At 38.7% G+C, this 23,363-nt stretch overlaps 2 protein-coding genes and 1 long non-coding RNA gene across 4 annotated transcripts; all 3 read left to right on the top strand.

The window, feature by feature from the left end:
• Positions 1-4,519: 4,519 nt before the first annotated feature.
• On the top strand, positions 4,520-10,540 carry LOC133731616 (protein argonaute 5-like). Its single transcript, XM_062158991.1, has 21 exons — positions 4,520-5,154; positions 5,658-5,872; positions 5,976-6,125; positions 6,226-6,359; positions 6,452-6,561; positions 6,787-6,887; positions 6,983-7,121; positions 7,237-7,353; positions 7,458-7,568; positions 7,653-7,724; positions 7,916-8,035; positions 8,120-8,291; positions 8,371-8,630; positions 8,714-8,856; positions 8,950-9,012; positions 9,109-9,172; positions 9,379-9,502; positions 9,586-9,659; positions 9,775-9,869; positions 9,958-9,989; positions 10,091-10,540. The coding sequence occupies exons 1-21, from the start codon at positions 4,702-4,704 to the stop codon at positions 10,261-10,263; spliced, it is 2,922 nt and encodes a 973-aa protein (XP_062014975.1). The 5' UTR covers positions 4,520-4,701; the 3' UTR covers positions 10,264-10,540.
• A 2,836-nt stretch (positions 10,541-13,376) lies between these two features.
• Positions 13,377-14,039, top strand: LOC133734765 (uncharacterized). The gene is made up of 2 exons (XR_009858559.1): positions 13,377-13,711; positions 13,817-14,039. It is a non-coding gene; the product is annotated as an uncharacterized LOC133734765 (long non-coding RNA).
• An 825-nt stretch (positions 14,040-14,864) lies between these two features.
• Positions 14,865-20,236, top strand: LOC133729353 (protein argonaute 5-like). Of its 2 annotated transcripts, XM_062156867.1 has the most exons (22): positions 14,866-15,317; positions 15,578-15,807; positions 15,908-16,057; positions 16,153-16,286; positions 16,383-16,492; positions 16,779-16,900; positions 17,004-17,136; positions 17,253-17,369; positions 17,457-17,576; positions 17,658-17,729; positions 17,816-17,935; positions 18,023-18,176; positions 18,264-18,385; positions 18,477-18,617; positions 18,695-18,831; positions 18,917-18,979; positions 19,060-19,123; positions 19,233-19,368; positions 19,460-19,533; positions 19,657-19,751; positions 19,839-19,870; positions 19,955-20,236. In XM_062156867.1, the coding sequence occupies exons 1-22, from the start codon at positions 14,943-14,945 to the stop codon at positions 20,113-20,115; spliced, it is 2,862 nt and encodes a 953-aa protein (XP_062012851.1). In that variant the 5' UTR covers positions 14,866-14,942; the 3' UTR covers positions 20,116-20,236. The 2 variants fall into 2 exon arrangements, with proteins under 2 accessions (XP_062012850.1, XP_062012851.1); XM_062156866.1 differs by having other exon boundaries at positions 14,865-15,317; positions 17,253-17,576.
• Positions 20,237-23,363: the final 3,127 nt, after the last annotated feature.

A 23,363-nucleotide genomic window follows, 5' to 3' on the forward strand; every position in this document is an offset into this window, starting at 1 on the left:
ATGGGCTCTGGAGTTGGACTTTTTTTTTGGATGCTGTTGGGCCTGCTATTTTGGGCTACGGTTATTGCCCTAGGCCTTTACTATGTTTTAGTTTTGTCTAAATTAAAATAATTCCTTGTATTCGGAACTTATGCTTGTTAGTTTTCTTTCGAGCACTAATGAGTATAGTTTTACTTGGTCTATTACTACGTCCTAGGTTATCGCAGTAATAGGCTTGCTTTCATAAGTGAGCACTGGTTGTCTAATGAGTGGTCTAGTACTATGTACCGTGTGTTACCTCCACAACCTCTTATCTATCTTTGAATGGTAGCGGAGGGGTATGTAATGACCATTCTGGCTTGAGTAATGCAATCATTGATGGATTGATTCAAAAAAAAAAAAGGAATATGTTGGAGTTGGAGAAGAAAAAGAGTCTAAAGCTTTGACTTTTACTTTTCCCGTATTATTATAGAGAAACTGTTAGAGTTGCTCTTACTACTCAGAAAAAGCAAAATCCACATTTGAATTTGAATTGAAATTAAAGTGTGAGCGTAACTGTGAACAGTAATAAAATGAATTAAGACTTTATATAAACACATCATTAAAAATTTAGCAAGGATGTCCAATATTTCCATATAATTAAAAAATAAAAAAAAATGAGAGTGAAAGTTGTCTTCTTTCTCCCTTCCTACTGGCGGCAAACCCTAATGCCGAAGCATGCCATATGCCACAACCCGCAAATCAAATAGAAGAGCGCCACAATATCTCATTTGTTTAACTTACAGGTTGTGGCATATGGCATGCTTCGACATGTCATTTAGAAGATTTGCAGTGATGTAAGTGTTGAAACTTGTTTGAACCCAAAATGAGCATTTTGGCCTGACAAGGCGTGTCTTGGAGAAATTGAGTCAATGTCAGTGGCTCAAGCTATATATTGTCAACAAGTTCGAAATATATTATTTAGAGGCTAAATAAAGCCTACCTGCAGAATTATGGAAGATTATGCAAGCTGCAAGAAAAGGTACGCTCATGCGAATATTCATACTCCATTCAATTAAGGAATATGACATGCACGTGGGGAAGCATTCAACTACATATCATGATTCCATTAGTGCTTAATTGGAAAACCTATCATGATTTCATTAGTGCTTAATTGGAAAACCTATCATGATTCCATTAGTGCTTAATTAGAAAACCTATCATGATTCCATTAGTGCTTAATTAGAAAACCTATCATGATTCCATTAGTGCTTAATTGAAAAACCCATTATGATTTGTTTAAGGCCAACCACTGTGGCCTGGTAGCCTATATATAGAGGCTACGATGAAGTAACAAGAGATAACTCATCAATTAATCTCTATGATCATCCAAGCCTTTCCAAAGCAACCCCTCTCCTTCTCTTACCGGTGACCACACTCCAGTCCCATAATGTTCAGGAGCCGACTGTGAGTGCCACCAAACTCTCTGTCAACGTGCTTCGGTCCTAGTCTCCTCAGGAGCCGACTGTAGTACCGCGACCACAAAGGTTACGGAACCAACCAAGCTAAAGTCACGCTTTAGCAAATTCTCCCCACTTCCCAGTGATTTTCGCTCTGCTCGATCTACGACGTCGAGTATCGATTGTGTGATTTTAAAGAAGCTTAGCAAAAGTCCTCACCACGAGACACAAAGAACCCCTCGACGAGGTTGGTGCTCTCATTGTCCACAATCGCTCAAAAGAAGTCAGGTCAATGGACACCCCCGACGACTGTACCCGAACGGTGCTGGCATGCCCGCGCAGAAAAGAAACTGTTGACCAGCTGCAACAAAACTGGAGCCAAACATTTTGGCATGCCCAGTGGGACTCGAACCCACAATTGCCTGATTAGAAGTCAAGTCAAGGGACACCCCCGACGACCGCACCCTAACGGTGCTGGCACGCCTGCGCAGAAAAGAGATTATTGACCAACTGCAACAAAATTGGAGCCAAACAAAACTGACCATAGATTTCGACCTTTGGTGCAATGGTGAGATTTTATTCGCCTCTGGGATCCAGGTTCCGTCATCCTTCTATCATGGTGTCGATTGGTTGCAGCACCACGGATGCATTGACTTCGATGGCGTTGATGTTTCATTCGGCTTTCAGATTGGCCTTAGTGTCTGAATCAGAATTATTTTTGGAACATCTTTTGAGTTGGGCCCCTGATCCGTTTCCATGCTCGGCGGCGTATTCTTCTATTTCACCGGCGGCGGGGCGGCTTTGCTCATGAAAGGTACGGTGGTGGGGCGTCTTGGTCTATGGCACAACAAAGCTTTCCCAGGTGGTTGCCGACTTGGGTGCATGATTGTGCAGTTGTATTAGAGGTGGCTAGATGCGGCGATGGGTGCATGTCCAGAATATGGGCTTGCTTGGTGGTTGCCTAGAACAATTTCTCTTGGGCCTGGGTACGGGCCTATGCTGCTGTGGTTCTGCGGCCTATTCATTTTTGAATTCGTATTTGGGATCCCTCTTTGTGGGGATGGTCCTGGGTTCTTTATGAATAAATTAGGGCGGACTTCCGTCTATAGCTCTAATATTGTTTTGGTTACTTTGATTACTAGAGCTACACTCTATGGTAATTACATTTAGATTGCAAAAAAGATATCTAATCGATTATATTTTGGTACTTTTTCTTTTTGATTGGGAGTGAAGTAGCAAGCCATCTCGATTATATTAGTGAGTTAGTAACACACACACCCAGTCAATATTCTGACCGAGTTAGATTTTGGTACTTTTTATTAACTTTTCTCATTTGCTTTATTGAATGGAGATGAAATGAGAAAATGAGAAAATTGTTGACAGAAAATAATAACTTTGTTAATGACCTCAAACCATAATAATGTATTTTAAATGTTGTGTTAGACTGCACACGTCAATGTATCTCGCGGTTTGACACGTTCACGTTATGCAGTTGATTGTTCACGTCATTTAGAATATTTATTAAGGATATCTTGTACTCAAATTTTGTTTGAAAAAGCAAAACCTATATTTGAATTGAAATTAAAGTGTGAGCACAACTGTGACACAGTGGCTATAGTAAAATTTAAGCAAAAGTTTATAGAAATGCATCATTGCAAATTTAGTAAGGATCAAGATTTTTATATTTTTTATTAATTTTTATTATTTGCTTTATTGGGTGGAGAGGAAAAGAGTAATCGAGAAAATAATACTTTTATTAATGACCGTCAAACAATAATAATGTCTTTTAAATGATGTGTTAAACTACACACATCAGTGTATCTGGCGGTTTGTTACGTTTAGATCATGGAGTGACTTGTTTACGTAATTTGCTATTCAAATTTTGTTACAAAAAGCAAAATCTATGTTTGAATTGAAATTGAAGTGTCACCGCAACTATGACACAGTGGCAGTAATAAAATGTAAGTAATAGCTTATATAAACGCGTGATTACAAATTTAGTAAGGTTATCTAGATTTCTGTACTTTTCATTAGTTTTACTTGTTTGTTTTATTGTATGGAGAGCAAAAGAGAAACCGATAAAATAGTTGAAGAGAAAACAATAACATAGTTAATAACAGTCAAACAATAATAATATTTTTTAAATGTTGTGTTAGACTGCACATGTCAGTGTATCTTGCGGTTTGACATGTTTAGGTCATGCGGTGGGATTGTGATTATGGTTAAAAAAAATTATTAAGAATATCTTGTACTCAGATTTCATTTTAAAAGACATTATGGGTAAAAAAAGAAGCAAAATTCACATTTGGATTGTAATTAAAGTGCGAAGGCATATGTAACGGTAAATATCTTCGGTGGTTATTCAATAAGAGAATTCAATTCTCACCAGCAAAATACTCCCATATTAAACTTTTAAATTTTGGATAATATCTTAAACCTTAATTGGTTGACCATAAACCGTAAACCAGAATGATGATATTATTCTTAATTAGTCTATCACATACCTTAAAATAGAATTTTAGTGTTGTTTCGGTAAACACGTAATTTCTAATTCAAACCTCTCATTATTATTTTACGATAAATGAAACTTTTTCTTTTAAAATTGTCGGAATAAACCTTTGAAGTTGCTTGAAAATGTCGAAATCAGCCTATCAAGAGCTTGATTCATAGCTGCCCCCCAAATAATTAGCACACTAAGAGAGTTAAGAAATTACAAATTTAAACCAATTATTTTTTGGTCTGATCTCCAACCAATTAAAAGTAGTCAAATTACTAAATGACAAAGCAAATTTAAATCATTAACATTTAACAGCCAGAAGCACCCCAAACGTTTCCTCTACCGAACCCCTTCCAAATCACGTTATCGTGGCAGTTTGCCGTAATTACCAATTTGCCCATCGCCAGCCCCCACTCTCTCTCACACTAAACCCACTACGGTGGGCATAATCCCAAAGCGTTTGCCTAATCGCACGGTGTGTGTCTGTAAAGCTCAGAATTTTCCGTACGGTCCGATCGTGGGCGAGGGCAAAATCGTCATATAAACCCGTCACAGTTTAAAACGATTTCTCTCTTCTTGGTCTTTCAAACGCCAAAACCTTCCTCAGCAAGTCTCCGGATTTTGGTATAAATACATGCACTCTCTCTCTCTCTCACTCCCACTCTCCCCCCACGCTTCCTTCCCTTTCAGAACTCCTCTCTCTAAAACACAAAAAACGCAAACCACTCCTTTTCTCTCTCTAAAACCCCATTCCACTCCTCTTCTTCACTGAGAGCCAACACCGCAATGTCTAATCGCGGCGGTTCATCCGGTGGTCGCGGCGGCGGAGGCCGCGGCCGAAGAGGAAATCCCGGCGGTCAGGCCAGAGGCTCAGGCTACACTCCGGCGCCCGCGCCTGCTCCAGCTCCGGCGCCGGCTCGTGCTCAGCCGCCTGCTGTGGCCTCGTCGAGCACGGTACCGGCGCCGGCTCGTACTCATCAGCCTGCTGTGGCCTCGTCGAGCAGGGCTCATGCTCCGGCTCCGGCGCCGGCTCCTGCTCCGGCTCCGGCACCTGTTTCATCGGCGGCGGCGGCTTCGCTGGCGAGTGAGATGGAAGAGAAGCTTGCATTGGCTCCGTCGTCATCCAAGGCCGTGAGGTTTCCAGTGAGGCCGGGGTTTGGTAGAGCTGGTCAAAGAGTCCAAGTCCGAGCCAATCATTTTCTGGTCGAGGTTGGGGAAAGAGATCTGCATCACTATGATGTGAGTTATCTGTTTTCATCTCTATTTGCTTTTTGGTTTTGGTTATGAGCTCTCTGTTTTTATCTCTATTTTCTTTTTGGTTTTGATTGTGATTTTGTCCGTTCCTGGGTTTCTGTATGGTTCGATGTGGATTTACATGATTTTTGACGAATTTTCTGTTGTTTATCTTAAATTTGTTTTCCACGTCCGTCATTTTGATGTTAAATTTGTTTTCCTCACATAGTTTTTTTCGAATTTCGGTTTATATCCCGTCGTTTTTCTACTCTCTTACTGTGGCTTTGTACTGTTTGAGATGTGTGCAAAATTTTCTCTGAACTTTTTTTTTTCCTTCCAGTTTTTCTCTCTCTTATTTTTGTTTGTGGTTATGTATTATGTGTCTGAAATTTGTTTTGAGTTCCCAGTAATGAAATTTTCTGCCCTCATAACCCCTCTGTTGTGTATGCTCTTTTTTTTCTTTTTAATGTATAATGTGGAGACTTAAATGTTTTCGTTGATGGCCTTAGGTATCAATTAGCCCTGAAGTTGCATCAAAGAAGATAAACAGAGATGTAATCAACCAGCTGGTTCAGATGTACTCTGAGTCTCACTTGGGAAAGAGAATGCCAGCATATGATGGCATGAAGAGTATCTACACTGCCGGGCCATTGCCCTTCTCTTCAAAGGAGTTTGTGGTCAAGCTACCTGAGAGAGAAGGTCGAGCTGCATCTGCATCAAGAAGGTATATCCATATAAGGCCTTATTTCTTGTATTTGGTTTCATTGTTTTCTTAAGGCTTGCTCTGTTTTCTGAATCCAATATCTGTTTGCATTCTTCTCTTACAGGAAAGATAGAGACTTCAAGGTCTGCATTAAGTTGGCAAACAAGCCTGACCTGTATCAACTGCAGCAGTTCTTACGTGGAGGACTACACGAAACACCGCAAGAGACCATCCAAGTTCTTGATGTTGTTCTTAGAGCTGCACCATCACAGAAGTACGTTTTTGTTTATTAATATGCATAATTGTAGGCACTGTATGTATCCTTCCAAAACATTTACACATTGGTTGTTTCTAACTTTATATCCTTTGTACAGATACTGTGTGGTTGGTAGGTCATTTTTTAGCCCTGATCTGGGTCCTCGAGGTGACCTTGAATTTGGCTTGGAATACTGGAGAGGCTTTTACCAAAGCCTAAGGCCAACTCAGTTTGGTCTATCCCTAAATATTGGTATTTTTTTTTTCACTTAATGTTTCCCAACTTCTCTTTAAACTAGGCCATGTAGGAAGATACCTCAACTCAGTTTAATGTAATTTTTGCAGATATCTCAGCAAGGGCTTTTTATGATCCGATTCTGGTGACAGAGTTTATTAAGAAACATTTTGGGTACAGAGATTTATCCAGGGGTCTGTCAGATCGTGATTGTCTGAAGGTATTGATGATTTTTTTCTATCAACGGGTCTATCGCCAATATATTGTTCTCTTCTGCCAATGAGCTACATTAAATTTCAGCATATAATCAGTTTTTTGTATGTATTTCTTCGATCTTCCAAATGTTGAATGGTCCTTGTGGGATATCACCTCCTTTGAGTAAATTTTTGTATTAGCATGGCTATTTTAAAATAAATCATGTGGAACTTGTGATTGTTATGTACAGCTGAAGAAAAATCTGAAAGGAATCAAGGTAACTATGAGCTGTGGAGGCAGCAGAAGTTATCGAATTACTGGAGTATCTGTGCAGCCACTAAGCCAGTTAACGTGAGTATTCTAATGTTTATGAGGTGAGCTTTTATTTGAGTTATTTTGTTTTCAGTAATTTTACTGACAACATATTGTTGAACTTTGGGATTTAGGTTCACTCTTGAGGATAATCAAACCAGAGTATCAGTGGTTCAGTATTATCGTGAGAAGTACAACATTAGCCTAAAACAGGTGGCTTTGCCTGCCCTTCAATCTGGCAATGATTCAAGGCCTGCTTATTTGCCCATGGAGGTGGTTCTCTTGTTCTTGACTCCATATACATTTTATTTAGTTGGTAGTTTTATTTTTATTCTCACACCAACCTTTTGGGGGATGATTTATGAACGTACTTTTTTTTTTCCTGCAGCTCGCTTCAATTGTTCCTGGGCAGAGATACACGAAAAGACTCAATGAAAAGCAAGTGACAAACGTGCTGAGAGCAACTTGCCAACGGCCCCGGGAGAGGGAATCCAATATACTGAAGGTAGATTTGTGTTTTATGTTGACAAAAAAAAGAGAGGATTTCTTTATAGAATCTTGATAATCTTGTGTTGTGTGCTTACGTTGGTACATATGTACAATTGATAGATGGTGAAGCACAATAATTACAAGGGAGAGGATCTTGTAAACAAAGAATTTGGAATACAAGTTAAAGAACAAATGGCACTGGTGGATGCTAGAGTATTACAACCTCCAATGGTAATTACTGCTCATTTATGTTTCAGCTGTTCAAGCAATTTTGATCTTTCGTATATTAATGAGTGATTACATTCATTGTGGCAGCTTAAGTATCATGAGAGTGGTCGTGAAACAAAGGATACTCCCAGGATGGGTGCATGGAACATGATCAATAAGGTGAGGTTTTTTTTTGTTTTTGTTTTTTTTTTCCCCTTCTTCTCTGATTTATTTAGACTCCCTTGCAAATGAGTATTTGTATGTTTGCTGTTGGTTTTTTGATATTGAAAATAAATGCTTCTGTTTTTGATTAAAACCAAGGTTATCTTGTAAATTAGTGAAATTTTTTTTTTGCACTCCTTGTTTTGTAGAAAATGGTTAATGGTGCCAAAGTGGATTTCTGGACTTTTGTCAATTTCTCTCGATTACGTGAAGATTTTAACTATCACTTTTGTGAGGATCTCGTCTCTATGTGCAACAGTAAAGGGGTGGTATGTCTCTAACTTCTAATTGATTCCTTAGTGTGCTATTTCTGCATTGTGCTTTAATTGACTTCTTGACCTTTTACTTTCTAGGAGTTCCATTCCGAGCCTTTACTTCCTGTACAGTCGGCTCATCCTAATCAAATTGAGAGGGTTCTGAGAGATATTCACAAGCAGTCAGTCCAGAGACTTAAGGAGATGGGACAAGCCAGCAAACATCTTCAGTTGTTGATTATCATCTTGCCTGATGTCAAAGGATCTTATGGTGAGGAGCTAAAAATGACCCAAAATTGTGCTCTATTTCTGTAAAGTTATGCTCAGATTCTGTCATCTTTCTATTGCAGGTCCCATTAAAAGAATTTGTGAAACAGAGCTTGGAATCGTCTCCCAGTGCTGTAACCCTAAGCAAGCACAAAAGATTAGTAAGCAGTACCTTGAAAATCTGTCTCTTAAGATTAATGTCAAGGTTGGTGGTAGAAACACAGTCTTAAATGATGCCATTCAGAGGAGGATTCCTCTCGTCAGTGATCGTCCTACAATCATCCTTGGAGCTGATGTCACTCATCCACAAGCTGGGGAAGACAGTAGCCCATCTATAGCAGCAGTAAGTTCATTTTATTGCTGCTGTTTCCTTTCATCAAATCCTTTGTGCTTTTTTGTGTTAACTGGTTATATTATTCTTGACAGGTGGTTGCCTCAATGGACTGGCCAGAGGTCTCCAAGTATAGAGGAATCCTGTCAGCACAGAATCATCGTCAAGAAATCATCCAAGATCTTTACAAATTAACTCACGATGAGAAAAGAGGGCCGGTTCATTCAGGAATGATCAGGTATGGAAAGTAAAGACACCTTCCCCCCCTCCTCTGGAGGGTTTGTGTGTGTGTTTTTTTGGTTACTTATGCCTCTTATTGTTGTTTCCTCAGAGAACTTTTCATTGCATTCCGAAGATCGACTGGCCAAAAGCCGCACAGAATCATCTTCTATAGGTAAGAATTGTTTTTTTTTTTTTTTTTTTTTTTTTTTTTCTGTGATCAAACGATATGAAGCAACACTGCTGATATCTGATTCTTGCTATTTGACAGGGATGGGGTGAGTGAAGGGCAATTTAGCCAAGTTCTGCTCTATGAGATGGATGCGATACGGAAGGTATCTTCTTAGTGACTGTTAAAAATTTTATGTGGATGGATTGAAAATTAGAATCACATAGTAGAGCTGCTATGACATTATGGAACAATGTTGTGTAACAAAAGAGTTCCTTGAGTTACTGCTTTGTTGTTTGAATAAATCTATCCTCTTGATGATGCAAAGTGGTTGCTAGCAACTTTTTCTCAACTATTTGATTGATGTAACAGGCCTGTGCTTCTTTGGAGGATGGGTATATGCCACCAGTTACTTTTGTTGTGGTGCAGAAAAGGCATCACACGCGCCTTTTCCCTGCTGACAACCAGACAGATAGGAGTGGGAATATTCAACCAGGTTTCACGAATTAGCTGCATTGATTCACTCTCTCTCTCCCTCTCTCTGTGCATTGATTTAACTGTTTCAATCTTTGTGTTTAGGTACTGTGGTGGATACCAAGATATGCCATCCAACAGAATTTGATTTCTATCTTAATAGCCATGCAGGAATTCAGGTAGATGTCAACTTCATAACAATTGTGCTTTACATGTAGTTTCTCTTCTCCCTCTTGGTGGAGTATTACTATTGGTTGATCTTCTTTGCTAATGTGAAATGTTCTGTTTGTGTAGGGAACAAGTCGCCCAGCTCATTATCATGTCCTGTTTGATGAGAACAACTTCACTGCTGATGGCTTGCAGATTCTCACCAACAATCTGTGCTACACGTAAGAGTACAGCATGATCTCAGTTTTGCTTATTACCCACTTTATATTTTGTGGTTTTTTAATTTTATGTTGTTGCTTAAATCTTCAGATATGCAAGGTGCACCCGCTCAGTTTCCATAGGTGTGTAAACTAAACCTGTTAATTTCCTATGCTTGTGCTTTGTTTCATGCAAGTCATGCTTCTGCTGATTGTTCCACTAATGCTTGACACTTGTACTGCAGTGCCTCCTGCCTATTATGCGCATCTAGCTGCGTTTAGAGCACGCTATTACATTGAGGGTGATTCATCAGATGGTGCTTCTTCAGTTGGCAGAGGCAGCGGTGGCAGTGCTGCACAAACCCAGGTCCTTCCAAATGTGCATGAGTATGTCAAGGATGTGATGTTTTTCTGCTGAATCAGAGTTGAAAGAAAGAACAGTTACCCTCTTTTGTGGTGTTGCATTTTGGGATTGGCGCACTTTTGTTTCTAGTAGCCTTTATACAAAGTCAATTTAGTTTACACCAGACGGTCTAATCTAATTAGCGGATGTGGCTAAAATGTAAATTCATCGTAGTTGGGCCAGCTAGAGAAGTGTTTTTGGTTGGCTGATGGCCTGACCTACTCATCAACTATTAATGTGTCCTTTGGATTTGAATACCTTCAAAATGCAATCCAAATTTCTCCTTTAGTTATTTACTTGCTGTAGTGTTTTGCTTGAGTTGTATGACTTGTATCTAATGGCAGTGGAGGATTATTCCTCGAAATGTTAGCTATTATCATCGATCATCTGAAGATAATGCCAGTGGAGGGGCAAGTCATGAGGGTTGATCTGAAGCACTTGGTGGCAAAGGCTTTGCACTATGTTGATGGCATTTGCTTGCTTTAGAGGCTGTGCTTCAAGTAGTCACTACATGGCACTTCAATTCTGTTTGTGAAATCTTTATATATAAACTGTATGCATCAATAATGCTTCATTCCCGTAACAGTAGCAAGGACATTAGTTAGGAGTTGGTCTTGTGCAACCGTGCGTGTTGTGCAAGAGAACGAAATGCCAGGGCTAGGGTCCGAGCTTGAGATTAATAGACCCTAATAGCTTAACAAGGAATGTCAAACTACATTACTGTTAATCTTTTTCCCGATGTGAAAAATAATCAAAACTTCAGACCATTCGTAATTTATATATGAAATACTAATATTCACACTATTTGTTTCATATATTATAAACTTCAAAATGAGATATTTTTTCGGACTTTTCTCACGTTTGGTAAGTGTAAAAGTGATAATATTAGATCATCAACCAAATCGGCTAGAGACTAACTAAACTTGAAATACAGCAATTGGCAAGGAAACAATCAACTCTATCCAAGCACTGCAGCTCATTATCAATCAGGGACGTTGGCATGAATGCAAGCCTAATACAAAACAAAATAGCCTCGCCTCTTAAGGAAAAATAGTCATTTACATCTCACCTGCCTACACTCAATTGCTGTACAAAAGAAGAATAGAAACATCTTTGCAAACTCCTAGAAGCTATCTCTACACTCTATACTTGAGATATCCAGTCCAACTCGAGAAAAGTACTAATTCTACCGGAATCATGATTTGAATTAAAATGGCGCTTTAGAAAACATAAAAAGTCCAAAACAGCCGAATTAGGTCAAACTCTAGAACCAAGTCAGCCTAAAGCACTAAGTAATGGATGAATGTGTTAAGGCGCCTCCAGCTTGGCCCAATTCTAAAGAGAATCAGACATACTCAAATGGGCCTAGAGGAAGCTGAGCCCACATGACCCAGGCCTAAATCTAGAGGCCCAAACTCAGGCAAAGAGGTTGGCAAGAGCACATGAGCGCCCACGATGCCAACTTGCCGCTGCTGCTGCCAAAACCTCCGGCGGTCGACCCTTCCATCTGACCATGGTGAACCCAAGCTTGTCCACCACTAAACATAATGAACACGAGTTAAAATCAGATCAACTTCTGCCGCCCGAGAAAACGCCAACACCACCTTGACGAAGCTGCTGGATCTAAATCACAGGTCGGCCAATCCGAGGTCGACCAATCAGAGCCTTGGTTCGATTCCACAATAATCAACCAAAAAATATCCCCGAGCAACCCCACCTCAATCTGAGATCGAACCCTGAGCCGAATCGAGATCAAGAGCTTGATAAGTCTACCGTTGAATAAAAAAATTTCATAATATTTATGACATAAGTAGATACTTGATAACAAGAAAATTGAAATATATTCTCATTCGCAAACATTTAACTCTTATTTGTTTTGCATATTAAAAAGTTCAAAATGAGATATCTTTTCTCATGTTTGCTAAGTATACCTTTGAATAAAAGTTCTTCATAATAATGACCTTGCCTAAGATCTCTTATTATTTTCCCAGATTAATTACACAATAATAATCTAGTCTTATCTCTGCTACTATAAAGGGACACATTAGGTTTTGTGTCAAAGGCTTCACCAAATTTTGAAACTTCCTATAATCTATACTATTATTAAGATAAGAGAGTTTGTCAACCAAAACAGAATTTTTTTACCAAAATATCCCTTAAATATTAAAAAACATTTGAACTGAAATATTTGAGAAAGATAAAATGGTCAATTCACAAATAAAAGAAAAACAAAAGAAATTTAACAAAAATAAAAAACAAAATATGAATATGTGCAGCAATTTTCTCCACATTCTGTGGAATAACTTCTCAAGTAATTATCCACACCCATAGGGTGTGTTTGGGGTCTAGTGTCAATGATATAAATAAAAATGGGCAGATATAAAATAAATGCAAAAAGGTCATTATTGTCAAAAATGAAATAAGGAATAAAAAAGAATCAAAATGATAACAAGCAACAGCAGAGAAGTCGTATCCACGTTCTCACAGAAGCAGTTAAATTCAGTTTCAACTCCTCTCCATCGTAATTCGTAAAAATTAAAAGCAAATAGTGGAGAAAAAAGTAATGACATTGCGCAATTGATTTCAATTTCTGACCATCTATATATTGAATTGATCTCCATCATTTTGTAGAAAATTGGAAGAAGTGACAAACACGAACTCCTCCATCTATGTGTATGAATGGTGGGAGGTTATTGGCTATCGCAGTCTGTAATTTGAATTTGGGATGTTTTGCTGGTACATATATTGTTTTGATATTTTTGAATTGGTTACCAAACGAAATTACAGATGGCTGATATTTTGATACTTTCACTACATTTTGTTCCACATATGTTAATTATTGTGCCTAAAGAATGGAATAATACTTGACTATTTGTTCCCTTCTGCAGGGGAATGAAAACGAGAGATCAAACTACAACAAAATTGGTACAAAGGACTGTCAATATGACATTTCATTCCCTCATGTTCTTTTCATTCTCTTACTTTGGGTATCTGATAATTTCTTGATATATAACATCAACCTCGACAAGCATTTGCTCATCCTAGCCATCCCCCTGCCACGTAGCTCAACCTTTTGTGATTTTCTCTCTAGCATTACCCTCTCTTAGTGTATTGTAGTTTGCATTACCCTCTCTTAGTGCAGACTGATAAATGCACATGCGTTAATACATGCAGATGCGTTAAAGCATGTTTCTAAGGAGCTATGTCAATCTCCCATGGCCTCCCTCTTGCTGTATAACGTTAAGAACAGCAATAATCACTACAAGTTGATTGGATTGTATTTCTGGTACTATAGAACAAGTTGTTTCTGAACAAGTTCATTTTGATCTCTAGTCTCATCGACCTTGATTGGATTGTATGGATGGTATCCTTATTCTGTTTTCTGTCCAAAACGCAGAACAATTCTCTCAGTCTTTTCATATCTCTCAGCTAAAGCAAATTCAAGAATCTCCCTTGTTCAAAGGTTTGTTAGCTAAATATCATTGTTTGATTTACCCAGATTATGGTGTGTCATCCAATATTGCTAGCTAGCTTCTGTTTTTCATGTATCTTCTGCTTGTGTTTTCAGGATAAATAAAAGATGGGGGAGATTGTTGTGGGAATTCTTGATAGAATAGAAACGTGCAGCATAAGTCTGTATGGGAGATTGCAAAGCCTTCTAGTTCTTTTAGTTTGTATCAGTTCGTTTGGTTTCCAGTGAAATAGATATGTTTTCATCTGTTTAGGTTTCCTGCTATGTATTCCTTCATCTCAAATTCTCATAATCTCAATTGCATCTCTCTTACTGTAAACATTCTTGGTATGTTCTTTGGTTTTCAAAAAAAAAAAAAAAAAAAGGGAAAACAACATGAATAGAATTATTTATATTAAAATAATATTCAAATTTGACATCTCCATTGGAGCTAAAATTAGTCAAAATGTTAACATGTCAATTTTGCCATGTCATATGTCAAATTTAAATTTGACCAAGGCTAAAAGACATAACCATTGGAGATGCTCTTAGTAAGGTAGCGGATTCTTAAAAGAGAAAAAGGAAATTGGATACTTATAAACATGACAGTTCCTACGTGCGGAAGAATCCTAAGAAAATGCTTTGTTTTTTTTAATATTTTTTAAATGAAGTCTCTTTCAGTCTTCCCCTTGCTGAGAAAAAGGGGTCGACAGCCACTTCGACGAAGGAAGCTCAACGCGTGGGTCCTACGCGCTTGCGTGGTGCGGACACGTGGAATCTGATTCGTGGGGAAGGATCCTGGGTTTATATACAAAAGAGGGAGAGTGGGGAAAAAGGTTTAAAATATCTATAAAGCTTGGGAAATAAAAATTACCATAAAAGCCCTCATCTCGTATGGATTAGCCACAATGTCATGGCTACGTAGGCAGGCCGAGCTCAGCATTTGCATTTAAGATTCAAAATCTCTTTTGTCTTTGTCTGTCGTTCTGTATTGTAACCACTACTAACCCCCCCCAGTAGGTTTGACTTTGACCACGATGTGTGAGTGAGTGGGTGCAAGGGCAAATTCGTCATTGTGGGACTAGGCGGTCCGCCGAACTTCCTGGTTCCCACGTCTTCTCGTTTTCCTAAATAACGCTCTCTCTCCCTCTCTCTCCCTCTCTCTCACTATAAAACTCAATTCTCTCAGATTCTCTCTCACTCACTCTCTCTCTCTCTCTCTCTCTCTCTCTCGATCACGAAAATGTCCGGACGCGGCGGCCGAGGCCGGCATTATTCCGGCGGGCGCTCTAATCCCTCGCACGGCGGAGGCGGCAGAGGAAGTTTCAGCGGCGGAGGAAGTTCAGGCGCCGAAGCTCCGGCGCCGACAAAAACTCGAGCTTATTTTCCACCGGCGGCCTCGTCAAGCTCGGCTCCGGTGGCTTCGCTGAGTAGCCAGATGGAGCAGAAGTTGACACTGGAGACGACGCCGACGGCCGTGGCTGCTGTGCCGCCGGCGTCGTCGAAGGCGGTGAGGTTTCCGCAGAGGCCGGATTTCGGTACGGTCGGTAAGAAAATTCAAGTCAGAGCAAATCACTTCCTGGTGCAGGTTGCAGACAGAGACCTCCACCATTATGACGTGAGGCTTTTTTTTTTTTTTTAAAAAATTTTAATTCTATTTTTATTTTTTAATTAAAAAAATTATTTTGTTCATGTGTAAATTTACGGCTTTTACTGCACCTGCGGTAAATTTTGTTTATGCTGTATTCTATTTCTTAGTTAAAAATGATGAGAGAAGGTGATGGTTTTATTCTGAAGAAAATGAAGTTGATCACACTTGAATAATTTTTGATTACCAATGTACGTAGAGTTTTTGAGATTTATATGTATCTGAATTAGGTTACGATTACCCCAGAAGTAGCATCAAAAAAGATCCACAGGGAGGTGATGAACCAACTGGTTCGTTTGTATTCCGAGACGCATTTAGGCAAGAGAATTCCTGCTTATGATGGCATGAAGAGCCTCTACACAGCAGGGCCATTGCCATTTTCCTCCAAGGAGTTTGTTGTCAAATTACTTCCAAATGATGGTCGTGCTGCAGCTGCAGGGTCTTCATCTTCTTCGAAAAGGTGCTACTTTGTATGACTCACTATTGCTCTTTCCTCGAATTTTTGTGTTTCTTGCTGTGTTCTAAAGCTTGTTTGAATTTAACATTTTTTTCAATTACAGAAAGGATCGAGAGTTTAAGGTGGCTCTCACTTTGGCTAATAAGCCAGACCTTTATCAACTACAACAGTTCTTGTGCAGCCAGCGTGTTGAAACACCTCAAGAGGCAATACAAGTTCTTGATATTGTTCTTAGAGCTACACCATCGGAAAAGTAACAATCTGATCTACTCCTTAAAAAACTTTTTTTGATTCCTTCAATTTTCTGTCATAGTTTTATGTTGTTTCATTTTGTATTTTCTATCACAGGTACACTGTTGTTGGGAGGTCATTTTTCTCTACTGAGCTTGGGCCAAAAGGCAGTCTAGGTGAAGGTTTGGAGTACTGGAGAGGTTTTTACCAGAGTCTACGCCCAACCCAGATAGGACTTTCCCTTAATATTGGTATTGTATTGACCATGTTTTCTATGTTTTGAGCATTATACCAACTCAGAAGACAAAATGCCTTTGCTCCAACTCTGATCCAAGTTAATATTGCAGATGTGTCAGCGAGATCTTTTTTTGAACCCATTTTGGTGACTGAGTTTCTTGCTAAACATTTTTACCACACTGATCGTTCCAAGCATTTGCCTGATCGTGATTGTATAAAGGTACATATTAGCCAGTTATCAACATATCATTTGCATGAAGCTATCTTTACTCTGTCTTAAAGGTTCTTCCCCTAAGGTTTATTTATTTATTTTTATTTTCTTACAACAAGTTTATCAATTAGCACCATTATATGATATTCTTAATATCCACTACAGGTTTAACATTTTGGGTTTAATTTTGTCTATTTACTTGTATTTGTTCAGACATTCTTTGCTTATGCATGAGTATTTACTTGTGTTTTTATTTCAGTGAAACAGTATGACATATGTTCATAATCATGCACAGGTGAAGAAAACCTTGAAGCGGGTCAAGGTAGAAGTTCGTTTAAGGGACTGGATTAAAAACGAAGAAGTTAAGAGAACTTACACAATCAATGGACTATCTGCAGAACCATTGGGACAGTTAAGGTGAGTATTTTATAATCTTTTTACCTGGTTATATGTAGCAAGCTTGTGTTTTACATATAGGTATTTGTTTTGTTTGATAATGTTATTTAATTTTGTCTCTTAGGTTTACTTGTGAAGATGAGAACACATCAGTTGTGCAATATTATCGTAAGAAGTACAAGATTGATCTCAAATATGTAGCTTGGCCAGCCATTCAAGCTGGCAATGATTCAAAACCCGTTTACTTGCCTATGGAGGTTCTCTTGTTCTCGACTTCATAAACTGTTCATTATCTTGTGTGCTTCTCTTCTAACTAAGAATGGTAGTTGTCTTTAGATAGATGATTTGTCTTTTTCATCATAAACTTCTGCAGCTTTGCTCAATTGTTGCTGGACAGAGATACACAAAGAAACTGAATAAAAAACAAGTCACTAACTTACTAAAAGCAACTTGTCAACGTCCTCGGGACAGGGAAAATAATATAACACAGGTATACCATCACTGGCTGGTTTTTATTTTGACAATGAAATATTTCTATCTTCTATGTGCTCATACTGTCACATCTATATATGGACAGATGATTAGGGAGAAAACCAACAATAGAGACGATAAAGAATCTCTTATAAGGAGGGAATTTGGATTACAAGTGGGAGAGGAAATGGCATTGGTTAAAGCTCGAGTTTTACCATCTCCATTGGTAATTAAGGATCTTCAAATTTTTTGTTTCTTATGTTGTTATATACTTTTTTTCATTGAGTGATTACATTGTTGGCTACAGCTTAAATACCATGACAGTGGTCGTGAAAAGAGTGTTTATCCCCAGATGGGGCAGTGGAACATGACAAACAAGGTTGATCTCATTTACTAATTTTGATTTATGAGAGAAAGTGTGGTTTAAATCAAAATTATATTACTGATTTTTTTATTTAATTGTAGAAAATGGTCAATGGAGGTAGATTGCAAGTCTGGGCATTTGTCAATTTCTCCAGAGTATCCCAAGATATTACTTTTGAGTTTCTTGGGGCTTTGGTGGATGTGTGCAACAGTAAGGGGATGGTATGGCTCTGATTCTATTCGGATTACTAATTGTCATTTTTTCCTAGAACTGTTTGAATTGACTGGTTTCTTGATGACTCTTTCTAGGAGTTTTCTCCCCAACCCTTGCTTCCAGTACAGTTTTCTCATCCTGGACAAATTGAGAGGGTACTCAGGGATATTCACAAGTTGTCTGTTCAGAAAGGACGACAACTTCAGTTATTGATTGTCATTTTGCCTGATCAAAGTGATTCATCTTATGGTGAGTATCAAACCGGCCAGGACCCTAAACGGTGTTGTCATGCAGCAAAGTGTAGCTTAAAATTTGATTATGCTGATTTAATTGCAGGGAAGATCAAACGAACCTGTGAAACAGAATTAGGAATTGTGTCTCAGTGCTTAGAGCCCCAGAAAATAAAAAGGTGGAATACACAATATTTGGAAAATCTTGCCCTTAAGATCAATGTGAAGGTTTGTTCTATAGAGTCTGTAAATTCTCTTGGGCATTTCCTGTTGGTTGCAACATTAAAACTTTGTCATAGAACAATAAAATATCTTGTAGGTTGGTGGACGAAACACTGTTTTAAATGATGCAATTTATAAGAAGATGCCTGTTGTGACCGATTGCTTGCCCACAATTATATTTGGAGCAGATGTTACTCATCCAGCAGCCGGGGATGACAGTAGCCCATCAATAGCAGCAGTGAGTTTGATCTTCTATTGTTATTTACTTGAAAGCTGTTGGTGGTGTTGTTTTAACCCTTTAGTTCTGTCTAACAGGTCGTCGCCTCAACGGATTGGCCAGAGGTCACAAACTATAGAGCAATTGTTTCGGCGCAGCATCACCGTGATGAAATAATCAAAGATCTCTATAAATCACACATATCTGAGAAGGGTGTTCATGGAGGAATGATAAGGTTAGGAGTTTTAATATGTATCTGTGATTCTTCTTTCTCCTGTAACAACCATTTTTCTTATTTTTTCTTTGTTTCTCTTCTCTAGGGAACTTCTCGTTGCCTTCTACAGACAAAAAAGATTAAAGCCGTCGAGAATTATATTCTATAGGTAATTGTTTAGTTTTTTTTCTCTTCAGTCGAGCAAAATTGCACGACATAACTGATATATGATCTGTTGTTATCTGACAGAGATGGGGTCAGTGAAGGCCAGTTCAGTCAAGTTTTGTTACATGAGGTGGATGCTATAAGAAGGGTATATAACAGAAAATAGGCAACAATTCTCGTGATTTACTCTATGAAAAAGAATTTTTGAATTTATATCTTCCTTTTTTTTTCCTGTTTTTTTTTTTTTAATTAAACAGGCTTGTGCCTCTTTGGAGGAAGGATATATGCCAACAGTAACGTTTGTGGTGGTACAGAAAAGGCATCATACTCGCCTTTTCCCTGCTGATCATAGCAATCGTGGTCAGATGGACAGGAGTGGCAATATTCAACCAGGTTTCAAGTTTTTATCTCCATTTTAACCAATAAATTTAACTTATTTTTTCTGGTTTTGAGTGTTTAACTGTTTCAGCCTAATTGTGTTTAGGTACTGTTGTTGACACCGAGATTTGCCACCCTACAGAATTTGACTTTTATCTCAACAGTCATGCTGGAATCCAGGTACTGTTGTGTCGTTTGCTTACAAAATCGTGGTTTTGTCAGTGGTCTCAATACACTGCTAAGGATGCACATTTTGTTTAGTGGTTTAATTTGAATTCTGCTGTGGATCTCCTGCGCGTGTAGGGAACGAGCCGTCCAGCACACTACCATGTTCTGTTTGACGAAAACAGATTCACTGCCGATGGTTTGCAAGTTTTAACAAACAATTTGTGTTATACGTAAGTACACAGATTTATTCATTCATTCATTTGGAAACAAATTTTCTTTTCAATGACTTTGAAAGTTGGATCCAAATAACATTTCAGGTATGCAAGGTGCACCCGATCGGTTTCTATAGGTACTCTCTCTTTTTCTTTTTTGCTTGCATCATCTATTTTCCTTGGATTTTGCTGTTTCCTAACGTTTTGTCTTTCGCGTGCAGTGCCACCTGCTTACTATGCTCATCTGGTAGCCTTTCGAGCACGGCATTACATTGAGGGTGACTCATCCGATGGAGGTTCTACAACTGGTGGGGGTGCACAGGTTCTCCGAGCCCTTCCGGAGATCAAAGATAATGTGAAAGAAGTGATGTTTTATTGCTGATCAATAATAAATTCTATTATGTGATGGTGAAAATGACGATTATGTAGTGTATTTTCACAAATATCGTATGGGGAGTGATTTCACATGTAACCTAATGGATGACCTCTCTTTTTGCAACCCATTTCCTATGATTAACAATGTTATACATGTGCATCATCATATGATCCATGAAGCAAGTTACAAGGGCCAAAACCTCTCTTTTGCAAACCCGACGATGGAGTTCTGATCAGGTTTTGCAAGTTGGTGGTGCTGATGGTGTCAGTTTTAATTATAGTCATGCTAGCACCAAATATGGGTCAAGGCATTATATAGCATAAGCCAGACTTTAGGAGTGCAGGACTGTTAAAGCAATTAATACAGGGCAACACAATCGTGTGAAACAAACATGCCTTAAAAGCTTAACAAAGAATGCCAAAATACATTACTATTAACTTTTTTCCTCGATGTGAAAAATAATCAAATCTTCAGACCTTTCGTAATTTGTATATGAAATACTGATATTCACACCATATTGTTTCATGTACTCTAAACTTCAAAATGAGATATGTTTTCTCATGTTTGGTAAGTGTAAAAGTTGATAATATTAGATCAATAGCCAAATCAACCAGAGACTAACAGAACTTGAAATAGAGCAATTGGCAGGGAAACAACCAATTCTCTATCCAAGCATTGCAGCACATTACAAATCAGGGACGCTGGCATGAATGCAAGCCTAATACAAATCAAAATAGCCTTGCCTCATAAGGAAAAATCGATCATATACACCTCACCTGCCTATACTCAATTGTTGTACAAATGAAGAATATAAACATCTCTGAAAACTCCTAGAAGCTATCTTTGCACACACTAGACTTGAGATATCCAGTCTAACTCTAGATAAGTACCAATTCTACCAAAATCATGATTTGAATAAAAATGGCACTTTAGAGACCACAAAAATGTTCAAAACTTATTAGGTCAAACTCTCGAACCAGGCTAGCCCGAAGCACTAAGTATTGGATGAGTGTGTTAAGGCATCCTCCAGCTTGGCCCAATTCTGAAGAACACAGAGGCCCAAACTCAGGCAAAGAGGCTGGCAAGAGCACACGCGCACCCCAGATGCCAACTAGCAGCCGTTGCCTCCAAAACCTCTGGCGGTCGACCCTTTCATCTGACCATGGTGAACCCAAGCTTGTCCACCACCAAACACAACCAACATGAGCTAAAATCAGATCAACTTTTGCAGCTTGAGAAAACGCCGACACCACCTTGACGAAGCCACCGAATATAAATCACAGGTCGGCCAATCCGAGGTCGACCAATCAGAGCATTGATCTGATTCCACAACAATCAACTTAAAAGTATCGCTGATCAACCCCACCTCAATTTGAGATCGAAACCCCGATGTGCAGAATCGAGATCAAAAGTCTTGATAAGTATACCGTTGAATAAAAATGCTTCGTAATATTTATGACATGAGTAGATACTACGAGAAAAATGAAATATATTCTCATTCGCAAACATTTAACTTTTATTTGTTTTGCATATTAGAAAGTTCAAAATGAGATATGTTTTCTCATGTTTTTTTAGTATACCTTTGAATAAAAACTTCTTCATAATAATGACCTTCCTTAAAATCTCTTATTATTTTCCCACATTAATTACACAATAAAAATATAATCTTATCTCTACTACTATAAAAGAAGGCATCAGGTTTGGTGTCAAAGGCTTCAAAGAATTTTGAAACTCCCTATAATGTCCATAATATAAACAAAAATGAGCAGATATACAAAAAAGGTAAAAGGGTCATTATTGTCAAATACAAAATGAAATAAGGAATAAAAAAAATTAAAATGATAACATGCAACAACAGAGAAGTCCACGATGTGGAGTCTATCCACGTGTTGGTACCCGAAAAATCACGCGACAAAATAAATATGTCGTCACGACATATTTTAGCATAAACACGCAATTTGTATAAAATTCCGTAAAACTATGGAATTTTATACCCGTCTCTCGACTTTAACCCGCCAAGCAAACACACCCTAGATGTGGACCCAAGCCACATCCATGCATTTCTGGGGCTTGCAGAAGTGGGTATGGTGTGGAAGGTTACGGAAACATATAATGCTCGCCTATTGGTTTAATGTCATCGGTGGTCTCGATCTTGGGCTCGAGATCCAAGCCCGGTAATTTAAACTTATAGCGAATTGGTGAAAATGAGGTTTGGGTCAACCTTTTTTCCTCAAAACCCAAAGCCCAAAGAAAAAGCCCAAACCCAAAAGAAATAGGGTAGCCCAACTTTCACCGTTTTCTTCTATCTCCCTTTCCTTTCCCCGCAGCTGCTAAATACGCTGCAACTCAACCTAAATATCCAGGAGAAATATCAATTCCCCCCGTCAGTTGGCAAGGAGGAAACTTTCTAACTGGTAGGCAGATATCCCCTTCCCTCTTGAACGATGAGCTCACAGCTCCTTAGCTGCCCCTTCAACCTCGTTCCAGATTTTCTGTCACCGCAGCTGTTTCTGCTGCAGTTTTTGTGCACGGCTGCAACAATCCTCCCCTGTTTCCAAGACATCCCAAATCTTAAGGCAGAAATCCTGCATGAGCTAAGGGAGGAGCGTCTTACCCAGAAAACCAAAGGGTTTGAGCCACCATAACACCCCCCCCCCCCCCCCAATTGAGCCTATAAAAAGAAAGATTTGGAACTGAAATCATCATCAAGCAACAACCCAGAAAACTTAGAAACATTAAGAAAGCTTCCAACTCTTCAAGCTTCCAGGCCTCTAAACACAAAACCCAGCTCTTGGCCCTTTTTCTTCTCCCAACCTCCCTTTCAAGCTTATCTTCCAGAAAACCAAATTCAAAAATCCCCAAATTCTCTCACTGCAGTATGTTTCTAGCTCCCACACCATCCTCACGCTGTCAAGCCTCATTCAGTATCTGAATCACGCACAAGATTCTCTCATTAACATCAAGTTATTGAGTTAATTTTGGCCTAGTCTTGCTTAATTCAAAAGAACCCTCACACCACGTTCTCACAGAAGCAGCTCAATTTAGTTTCAACTCCTCTCCATCGTAATTTATATAAATTAAAAGCAAATAGTGGAGAAAAAAGTATTGATATTGCGCAATTGATTTCAATTTTTGACCACCTGATGAATTGATCTCAACCGCTTTGCAGAAAATTGGAAGAACTGACAAACACGAACTCCTCCATCTATGCGCATGAATGTGAGAGGTTATTAGCTATCTCAATTTGTAATTTG

This window comes from Rosa rugosa, chromosome 2, assembly GCF_958449725.1.
Source record: "Rosa rugosa chromosome 2, drRosRugo1.1, whole genome shotgun sequence".
Lineage (NCBI taxonomy): Eukaryota > Viridiplantae > Streptophyta > Magnoliopsida > Rosales > Rosaceae > Rosa > Rosa rugosa.